This window comes from Giraffa tippelskirchi, chromosome 12 (genome assembly GCF_054371585.1).
Source record: "Giraffa tippelskirchi isolate mGirTip1 chromosome 12, T2T-mGirTip1v1.2.pri, whole genome shotgun sequence".
Lineage (NCBI taxonomy): Eukaryota > Metazoa > Chordata > Mammalia > Artiodactyla > Giraffidae > Giraffa > Giraffa tippelskirchi.
The window spans coordinates 8591607-8602457 of NC_137286.1; the positions used below are offsets into that span (position 1 = coordinate 8591607).

Genomic DNA, 10851 nt, shown 5'->3' on the forward strand with positions numbered 1-10851 from the left:
TTTAAAAAATAGGAAATTTTACATAAAAACATGAATTTCCACTTTCCCTTGAGAAATCATAAGCTATACAAATGCTGGGCCTGATTCCTGCACGGCAACGTGGGCCAGCCCTGAGAGGTAGCTGCCCCCGGGGGGCAGGTTCTGGACCTTGTTCTGCACCCTCCCCCTACTACCAACTTATGCCAGGCCTCCTTCTCCCACTTCCTTTCCCTTCTGGTCCCCTGAGCATCTGGGCAGAGGGACATGCAGCCTTTTGGAAGGAAAGCCTCTTGCTGCCTGACGGAGGACCTTGCAACACCAGAGCCGATGAAAATTGCAAAGCATCCCTTAGAACACATCCGTGGTGATTAACAGGCTGGAGATGTGATTTATGAAGAAGGATGAACACAGAAAATATGCCGAGCTTGGCTAAACCATGACGTGGGCAGAGATGGGCCGACCACGGGCCTCAAGAAGGAGCTGAGTCATTAGAGGAGCCTGAGGGGTCAACTCAGGGAAGCGGAAACTGAGCCATGGAAATTTTCAGCTGAATTATCAGGAAACGACTCCTGGAGTTGTGAAAGCCTGGGCAGACGGAGGAGTTGATGTGGAGAGGGAGGGGAAACGCCTTTCCTGTTTCTGCCTGACTTCTCAAAGAAAGATAGCAGATCACTCAATGGGCACAGAAGCAGTTCTGCTGAGAAGCTCTGTAGACTGGAGGAAGCAGCCCCAGAAAGGGTGACCAGCCTTCAGTCTTCAGAACCAAAGAAAGTGGCTCTGGGCCTGACCTGCCTCAGCACTGTCAAATGCTAGGGATGGTCATTGAAATCTGGCCATGGGATCTTGGTTTTGGAAGACAGTTTGTTGGGTAGGAGCTTTAGTCAAGACTCTTCAAATGCAATAAAAACCCAACCCAAACTAGTTTATGTGAAAAGGAAAATTGTCGCCTTCCATAAATGATAGTTTCAGAGGTAGTTATTCTTCAGGAATGGCTGGATCCAGGGCTTCAATGGACATTATCAGGACCTGGTCTCTCTCTCCATGTTCTAACTCTGCTTTCTTCTATGTTGGCTTCATTCTCGGGCGGATTCTCTTCCGTGGTGGTGAGATGGGACCACCAGCTCCAGACTCACATCCTGGAGACCTCAGAAAACAGAGAGCATGCCTCTTTCCCATGAATTCCAGCAGACATCCCCAGATCAACTCTTATCAAACCACTTTTGGATCACATGTGCATCCCCATTATAACCAACCAGACTGATCCGGGGGTTTGGGGCCGTGACTGGCCATCCACCCCTCTGGGCACACCCATAGCACTGGGATTGGAGCGGGCTCAGCCCCTCTCGACCTAAATGAGTCCCTATGGAGGAGGGAGTGTCCATAGCAACCGTAATATTCTGTTTCCAGAAGTGGGAGGGACGGCGCCGAGAGGGCAGGACCACACTGTAGGAAGCAGAGCACAGGGGCCCAGGCAGTGACCAGCAGCAAGGGGGCAGCTTCTCAGGGCCCCTCAAACAGGGCCGTCACCGAGGCTCCCGGGTACTCCGGGATGCGGGGAGACCCGCATTGAGCTGGCCCAGATCTCACAGTGGAGCCAAGGTACCTCCCCAGCCAATGAGGTTGGGGCAGTCAACATCCTGGTCACCCGGTGAGAGCTGCCTTAGGGTCCGGGTGAACCTGCAGGTTGAAAAAATCAGTGCCCACAGCCTCCAGGGGTCTGGAGAAGGTGGGGCATAGGGACACCCGGGCTTCCCTGGTGGCTCAGCTGGTAAAGAATACACCGGCAATGCCAGAGACCTCGATTCAATTCCTAGATCGGGGAGATCCCCTGGAGAAGGGATAAGCTACCCACTCCAGGGTTCCTGGGCTTCCCTAGTGGTTCAGCTGGTAAAGAGTCTGCCTGCAATGAGGGAGGCCTGGGTTTGATCCCTAGGTTGGGAAGATCCCCTGGAGAAGGGAAAGGCTACCCTACCCACTCCAGTATTCTGGCCTGGAGAAAACCATGGACTGTATGGGGTCGCAAAGAGTCGGACACGACTGAGCAACTTCCACTTCACTTCAGGGGCCCCCACGGGTCTAAGACCTGAAGGATGAGAGGGCGCATCCGGGCACCCAGAGTGCCCCTGCCTCTGCCCCAGGGAGCTCTCAGTCTCAGCCTCAGGAAGGATGAGCCCCCTTCTCCTGTCCAAGACGGGCCTAATGACGGGCGTGTGGTTTTAGCCAGTGAAGTGAGGGCAGCTGAATGGGGAAACTCACCTGGGCTTCTGGAAGAGGTTGCCCTTGCTGATAATAAATTAATTAATAAATTCGTAAAAGCATTTGATGCAATGTGCAATGGTTCCTTTCCCACTGGACTTCATCACTCTCCATCACGTCTGGACAGCAAGGCTGGCCCCGGGCAGCCAATGTGCCCTATAAGGGGAGGCTGAACTGGGGTGCTGAGGGTGCCCCCGGGGGAGGGAAGTTACCAAATGAGCCAGCCTGGAGCTGTCACCTCCGGAAAGCCCATCACGTGACAGAGACAGTGTCTTCACTTTTGAAATTCCTCGGGCTGGTGTTTTCTGCTACCTGCGGCTGAAAGCAGCCCAGCTAAACAAGGATGACCGGAGGGCAGCTCTACTCGGTGGGAAGGGACGCAGCAGACTGGGAGCCCGGGCCCTGGCAGCGGGTGGGGGCCCAGGCCTGGCCTTGCACCCCTCAGTTTCTGCGGCAACAAACTGCTTTTTCCATCGCTTCTAGGCCCCAGAGGGAAAATTTTTTTCCCCTAAGTAATGTTCTTATTCTAGTTTAAATAAGCCTCCCGTGAAAAGGGAGCCCTCCTACACTCTTGGTGGGGATGTAAATTGGTGCAGCCACTATGGAGAACAGGATGGAGTTTCCTTAAAAACAGGGACTTCCCTGGCTGGCCAGTGGTTAGGACTCAGAGCTTCCACTGAAGGGGGTGCAGGTTTGAACCCTGGATGGGGAACTAAGATCCTGCATTCTGTAAGGCTCAGCCTTAAAAAAAAAAAAAAAGCAACTAAAAACAGACCTATCGTATGATTCCGCAATCCCACTCCTGGGCATATATTCAGAGAAAACCACGTTCAAAAGGACAGCACTCCAGTGTTCACGGCAGCACTGTTTACAATAACCAAGACAGGGAAGCAACCTAAATGCCCATCAACAGATGAATGGATAAAGAAGATGTGTTATATATGCAACGGAATATTAGTCATTAAAAAGAGAGAAATAATGCCATTAACGGCAACATGGATAGACCTAGAGATTATCATACCAAGTGAAGTGAGTCAGACAGAGAAAAACAAATAACATACAATATCACTTAAAAGTAAAATTTTTTAAAAAAAATGGTACAAATGAACTTATTTACAAAACAGAAACAGACTCACAGTTTTTGAAAACAAACTATGGTTACTAAAGGGAAAGATGGTGATGGGGGGGATATATTTGGAGTTAGGACTGATATATACACACTGGGATTCCCTGGTGGCTCAGCTGGTAACGAATCTGGCTGCAATGCAGGCGATCCGGGTCCAGTCCCTGGTTGAGGAAGATCCCCTGCAGAAGGGAATGGCAACCCACTCCAGTATTCTTGTCCAGAGGATTCCACGGACAGAGGAGCCTGATGGGCTACCTACCGTCCATGGGGTCACAAAGAGTCGGACATGACTGAGCAACTAACACTATACACACTACTATACATAAAATAGATAACCACCAAGGACCTACTGTATAGCATAAGGCACTCTACTCAATATTCTGTGATAACCTAAATGGGAAAAGGATTTGAAAAACAATCGATATATGTATATGTATTACTGAATCACTTTGCTGTACACTCGAAACTAACACAACATTATAAATCAACTGTACTCCAATAAAAAATAAAAACTTCCCCTTTTATTATATTAATAGGTGTTTTTTTTGAAAAACAACAACAATATATTTTATTGAAGTATAGTTGTCTTACAATGTTTCAGGTGCACGACAAGCAGATTCGGTTTTACAAATACACATACATTCTTTTTGAAATTATTTTCCATCATAGGTTATTACAAGAGATTGACTATAGTCCTCTATGCTATACTGTAAATCTTTGTTGCTTGTTGCACATCTATTTTTTAATTAGAATAAAAATTTAAAAAACTAAGCCTCCCTCAAAAAAGCCAAGGACATTTCCTTTGTACACAGTCAGAAAAGAGAAACTCCCCACCTCACTGTCCATCAATAGGGGGTAATTAAATTCATTCAGCTACAGCCGTTTGATGGTTGTGTGTGCAGCCGAAAGACTGATGCTGACAGACGACGCTTAAAGACACAAGAGATGCTTTGTATATACTATTAAAGGTGGGGGGAAATAAAACCATAGGTACAGTATGATCCCATGTAGAACTATGTGTATACATAGTTCTTTAATATATACACACAGAGGAAAAAAAAGACTAGAAGATAATACAGTAATGTTTAGCCCTGGGTGGTACAATTTGGGGCAGTGTTTACTTTCAACTTTATATTTCTACATAGCTTTCAAATTTTCTACAATGAGCCTATATCAAGATGATAACCTGAAAAGTGAATATTAAAACAAAGCACTTGAGAAACCACTGAAAATTCAAAAGACAAGAAGTCTTTTCATGTTTTCTGCAAGGTCCAGGGCTCCAAGCATGCACAGAGCCTACATCAGGCCAGAGCTGACCGTTCGTGCATCCTGGTGATGGGGTAGGGTCAGGGTTAGCACAAGGCTCGCCCTGTTGATTATACAGAAAGGAAAAAATCACAAGCTGAAATTTCTGGGCCTAGGGACCCCCACGAGTGTGCAGAAGCTGCCTTCCCTCCCTTTGCCTTTCTCCGCTTCCATCAAATCCACCTCCCACCAGGTCTTGGGAGGTTTGTCCCCAAGACCAAGAGGCGGCAAAGCCCCTGAAGTGAGCTGGTATCAAAAGCAAACCCCGCACAGACTGACTCCCTGAAAGCCCCTCAGACTCAGGAAGTTTGGCACGTGGGAGGTTAATTCTCTTATCAAAACTGTACAAAATCCTAATTTTGCAGAGTGGCAATTTGGGGGGAAGAAAAAAAACCCAGCAATGGGAAAATGTTGGTTATGCAGCACTAGACATTCAGTTCTCAGGGGATCAATTATAAAAACACTCATTCAGCTATTTCTATTCAAATGAACACCTGAAGAGGAGGCCTCAATGGTTTTAAAAGTGTGTGGATATTACTGGATAAATGTTAGTCCAATAAAAGAGATCATCATCCACTATTTGTGTACATTTAAGTTGACACCAAAAAGATCTTTGTGGAGGATCGCTGCGGCTGCTTCTTTTCCTGCGTGCATCTTTTTATCTCCTATTCCCTTAACACTTTAGGAACTGAAGAAAACAGACCAAATGTGGCTTGGTCACAGGCTTGGGGCTTTTTTTTTTTTTCTCCTTCTTCCCCTTCCCAAGATTAAATGGACCAGGGTGCTGGGAAGGCCACACCTGAAGTGGAGAAACGAGGTCCATCACATGATGAATATGTAATGTCCTGCTTGGAGGCGCAGTCACGATCTCTAATAAGAATTCACGAGTCTGTGTTTGAAAACAGACATTTGCATTTGCCCTGCGGTCACGGTACACGGACCATTCTTATTCAAAAATTTATTTTTCTTCTTTTTTTTAAGGCCTGGAAATATTCCGTGCCCTCACTCCCCACCAAAACACGTCCTTCTTTCTGTGTTCCCTTTAAACAGAAATTAAGAGAAGGGAGCACAGAATTCCCCCTCCTGGCAGCCTTAGCTGCTAGACCTGACGGAGGACCCCAGCTCTGGGAGAGAGACCCCCAAAGCCTGGTCCAAATATATATATATACATATATATATGTATATATATATAATATTTTTCATGTCCAGTGGTTTTCTCAGGCTGAAATGAAATGTAGAATGAAAAACGAGGCGAGCAAAACAAATGGGGAAGGATTTGGGGGTTCAATAGTCACCCCCCAAAGAGAAGTCAGGCAAGTAATCTCTGGTACCTGACCGTGTCCGGTGGCGACTGGCATTTCTCAGCCAGTGCAGACTGATGACTGGGGCGATGGGGTTTTGGGGTTAAAATTTCTGGAAAAAAAACCAGCACCCAGCGGCTGTGTTTTAAAAAACAAAAACAAAACACAGACTTCTAAAAGGGGGTCTTTTTCACCCTGATCCATTAAATTGTTGTCAGTCTGACAGGGGGCGCGTTCTACCATTTGGGGACAAGGAAGCGAGAGCGAACACCCGGTCGCTATCCGGGGGGTCTCTCCTCTCTGTCGAGGGGAAGCCGAGAAAAGGGAAACGCGCTGGGCGTGCAAGGTGATCCCGGCCCGTCCGCGCTGGTCGCGGGGATGTGACCCCCGAGGCGTCCCCGGCCATCCGCGCTGAGCGCAGGCACGAGCTGCGGGCCGAGCGCTGGCCCCGCGCAGAAACCGCCTCACAGCCGCGTCCCGGCGGGTCCTCAGCGGAGCCCGTCCCTTCGCGCCCCATCCTTCCTGGGGGTCGGCGGAGGTCAAAGGGCGAGCCCCCAAACACCGAGGGTGGCGCCGTCCTCCGGATGCAAGCGCTGGGAGCCGCGGGCTCTCCCTGTGAGCGCTGCGCCTCGGCGGGGACCGGGCCGGGCAGGATCCGCCCGGTCTCCACTCTTCCCGGGGGTTGGGGTCGGGGTGGGGAGCGGGGTGGGAGGCCGGGGCCGGGGCGGCGCGGGGAAGAGGGTTTCCGCGCGCCTCTGGGCTGAGCCCACCGGCCCGAGCGGGCAGGTTCCTTTGTGGGCCGGCCTGGGACCGAGAGCCGAGCCCCCATTTCAGGGCTAACAGTGACACCTGCAGTTTAACCCGCCACATGTCACGCTGGGGGAGGCTGCCCGGGAGGGGCTGAGCCTCCGGCCACCACACCACCTTCACCTGAGGCCAAAGCGGCCAGGATGATCAGGGGTCCCCAGGGAGGGGTCCTGGCGACTCAGCCCTCTGGGCCTGATGAAGCATCCGAGGATCCGAGCATCTGGGGACCCACCTGCTACCCCCGGTTTGCAGCGCCGAGCCTCCAGAACCAAGGGCCAGGGCTCCGTTGAGCTGCCCTCTGCCCCCAGCCTGGGCCAGCGGAGCCCAAGGGTCCTTGCTTAGGGGAGAGGGGGTGAGGAGGTGAGGGAGGTCCTCTTTGACCGCTTACTTAGCCCATGGGGGACCACCAAGTCCAATGCCCACATTTTACTGGACTGCAGAGGAGACTGGTCTGCAGAACAGGAATCAGCTTGGTCAAGGTCACCCAGGACTGCCTTCGGCCCCTTCCCGGCCATCACAGGAAAAGACAACAAAACTTTTCCATAGATCATTCCCTCTCCACCACGGTGTACCCTCCATGCTCACACATGCCCACATGCACGTGAGCACACACACACACACACACACACACAGCATGAGGGCGACAGGTCAAAGTTGAGTTGCTTCTCTAAAAGTCCAGTGCTGGCTCCTGAGGCTGGTTTCAACAGCCCCCGGTGTACCCTCCATGCTCACACATGCCCATGCGCATGTGAGCGCGCGCGCGCGCACACACACACATACACACACACACACACACACACACACACACGGCATGAGGGCGACAGGTCAAAGTTGAGTTGTTTCTCTAAAAGTCCAGCGCTGAGGCTGGTTTCAACAGCCCCCGCCCGGCTCCCTCGCATTCGCTACTTCAGAGAATCTGAGAGCCAGGATGCAGGGAAGGGAGGTGGGAATGAAAATGAACCGCCGAGATTTCTTTATAACTTTTCTCAATATTCTGCTGATTGCTAGCTCAGTAGCAGATGTGGTATGCCTAATGATGCATAGACAAGAAGCAGCCCCTAATCCCTAAATGAACTTCTTATCTCTAAATATATACAGGAGAAGCTATATAAACTCCATTGATCCCCTCTGCTGTCCCTTGCAGCCATCCCAATCGAGGAGAGGATGGGTGCCTAAGAGACCTGGCAGAGGCATACGGAGGGCAGGGAGGAGAGGGCGGCCCCCCACCCCACTGACTGTGTCCCAGGCACACAGGCAACCCGACTTCCTCTCCATTCCCGCAGGGGGATCTGAGGGGCTTCCTCTCCAGGAGCCTACAGGACAAGACCTGCACCAGCCGGCACTCCCTCCATGTACTTCCTTCTCATTAGAGGTACAGAAATGATCCCCTCAGACTGGCTTTTCTTCCTAACCTTGGTCCTCTGCAAAACACATTTATGGGAAGGAACAGCAAGGTTTTCAAGCTGAACTTTTTATTAAGGAGATTAAAAAGGGCATCAGCCCTGGGACTTCCCTGGTGGTCCAGGGGTTAAGAATTGGCGACAAGAGTTCAATCCTTGACCTGGGAACTAAGATCCCAGATGTTATGGGGCAAGTAGGCCCATGCTGCACAACTGCTGAGCCCGAGTGCCTCAGCTAGAGAGAAGCCAGTGTGTTGCAATGAAAGATTCCACAGCCAAAAGATAAAATAAATAATTTTTTTTAAAAGGCATTGGCCCTGGGCCTTCTGTACTGTGTGTAGACGCTGGGTGGAGCCGGGAGGGCCCAGGGGCCATTGGGGACAGACGTGAGTCCCAAGCACAGGTGTGTTTTCCAGAGCCTAGGAACACAGACTGTGAGGTCTGCATCCTCCTCCCTGCCCCGGTCCCTGCAGGAGTGCCTGGGAGAGGGTGAAGAAACAGCCGGTGCAAAGGCCCTGAGGTAAGAGAAGGCCTGGCCTGGTTAGAGCTGGCCGGTAACTCTGGAGGCTGGAGGGGAGGGGTGACAGGGAGCCTGGGAGCAGCCAGGGTCGGGCCTCTAATGCCGGCAAAGAAGCTTGATCTTTATCCTGCAGGAGGTGAACGAGACCCTTCGTTCCCCTGGGTTGCTGCTGACAAATAAAGGCTCCGGCTGCCACGCTGAGTGGGTAGGCAGGAGGGTGGGCTCTGGTTCAAGACTCAAGCCCCAGAGACCCCAAGAGCCCAGTCAAGCCACTTCAAATAGCTGTTGAGCCCAGATGGCCTGCTGATCTTGAAGGAAACCCAAAGAAGCACAAAGACACACAGTGGAACAGAGAGCGAACTCACCCTCCGCCCACTACCTCGCCAAAGGAGAGCTTATGCATATGCAATGTGGGCCCACTCGGAAAGCTTTCCATTAGCTGCGTGGAGAAGCTGAGGCTGGGCTGCGGAATCTATATTTCACCTTACGTTGCACACAGCTGGGTTCAGACTGGCACCGGTGCTAATATGCAAAAAAGGCAGTATCTGCATTCATCAGGACTCTGCCTGGGAAGCCAGGAGGGGCTGAGCTTATTTCAGAGCCAGCAAACAAAGAGAGGTGGCGGGGGGTGGGGGGTGGGGGGTGCAGCATGCCAAGGGGTGTCAGGCTGGCAGGCAAGAGCTAGACCGGACAGAGGCCATTGGAATGGTGGGAGAGACACAGTCTTCATCAAATCACAGATTGCAGGGGTGGGGGGAACATTCTCCACCAAACAGGAGACTTGGAACCCAAAGGAGCTTGGAGCAGGAAATACCTCCAAGAACCGCTTTCAACTGGCCTCACTTTATTGATGGAAAAACTGAGGCCCAGAGAGAAGATAGAATTTTCTGAGAGACACACAGTCAGTTGTGGGTTTTGTTTTGGGTTTTGTGTTTGTTTGGTTCTTTTGCTTTTATATGCAATTGCAAGTGTGTGAGTCCATGCTCGATCACTCAGTTGTGTTTGACTCTTTGTGGGCCCCATGGACTGTAGCCGGCCAGGCTCGTCTGTCCATGGGATTCTCCAGGCAAGAATACTGGTGTGGGTTGCCTATTCCTTCTGCTGGGGATCTTCCTGACCCTGGAATTGAACCTGGGTCTCCTGGGTTTCCCGCTTTGGCAGGTGGATTCTTTACTTCTGTGCCACCTGGGAAGCCCATATGCACCTACAGTGGTGCTTAATTTTTGTTCATATAGGTAAAGAAAGATCCAGGAGATCCTTCAAAGGTCAGTCTTATCCAGACCACCCTAATATTCTGCTAAGTACTGTGTGATGGAAGAAAAAAAAAAAAGCTGAAGGTGTGGTCCTTGCCTTCAACATGCCTACATACTGCTGGGAATAAAAAGACTAGCTCCCATGCAGAACACTTAGCAGACAAACAAAAGCAAACTGTAATGAGAACTTATAAGTACAGGGCTGTCTGCATCCTCAGAGAAAGCCATGTGAGGTGCACATGGATAATGTACAGACCATCAGCCTGTTTACAGGAATTCCCAGGATCAGCATCACATCGAGGGGAGGGAATCGAGTGTATCCTCCAACTTGTTCCTTTCTTTCACTTCACTGTGAGCCCATTCCTGGGTTTTTTTTTGTTTTTTTTTTTGCAGCATGTGAGATCTGTTCCCTGACCGGGGATCAAACCCATGCCCCTTATTGTGGAAGCTTGGAGTCACAACTGCTGGACTGCCACAGAAGTCCCTGAACCCATACTTGACTGCCCTGCCCAAACTGGGAGAAATATAAAAACCTCACCGGTCTATATAGGAAGGCAGAGAAAAGATGAAGCCTAAGGGTTCAAAGCGTGCATCTCTTAAAAAGTCAACTGAGGCCAAAAACTTTCCAGTAGTCATGTACAGATGTGAGAGTTGGACCAAAACAAGCCTGAGCACCAAAGAATTTATGCTTTTGAACTGTGGTGCTAGAGAAGACTCTTGAGAGTCCCTTGGACTGCAAGGAGATCAAATCAGTCAATCCTAAAGGAAATCAATCCTGAATATTCATTGGAAGGACTGATGCTAAAGTTTCAACACTGGCTACCTGATGCAAAGAGTCAACTCACTGAAAAAGACCCTGATGCTGGGAAAGACAGAGAGCAGGAGGAGAAGAGGGTGACAGAGG

The 10851-nt window shown here is 50.4% G+C and overlaps 1 protein-coding gene across 1 annotated transcript; it reads left to right on the forward strand.

Moving 5' to 3' along the window:
• The first annotated feature begins 2578 nt into the window (after positions 1-2578).
• On the forward strand, positions 2579-9685 carry LOC145528581 (uncharacterized). Its single transcript, XM_081547251.1, has 5 exons — positions 2579-2647; positions 6360-6582; positions 8058-8146; positions 8591-8694; positions 8828-9685. The coding sequence occupies exons 1-5, from the start codon at positions 2579-2581 to the stop codon at positions 8832-8834; spliced, it is 492 nt and encodes a 163-aa protein (XP_081403377.1). The 3' UTR covers positions 8835-9685.
• The last annotated feature ends 1166 nt before the right edge of the window (positions 9686-10851 follow it).

Coding starts and splice junctions, on each gene's coding strand:
- LOC145528581 (XM_081547251.1), top strand. CDS start 2,579: ATGACCGGAGGGCAGCTCTACTCGGTGGGAAGGGACGCAGCAGACTGG. Junction 2,648..6,359: donor AGCCCGGGCCCTGGCAGCGG/GTGGGGGCCCAG, acceptor GTGACCCCCGAG/GCGTCCCCGGCCATCCGCGC. Junction 6,583..8,057: donor GGGAGCCGCGGGCTCTCCCT/GTGAGCGCTGCG, acceptor CCATTCCCGCAG/GGGGATCTGAGGGGCTTCCT.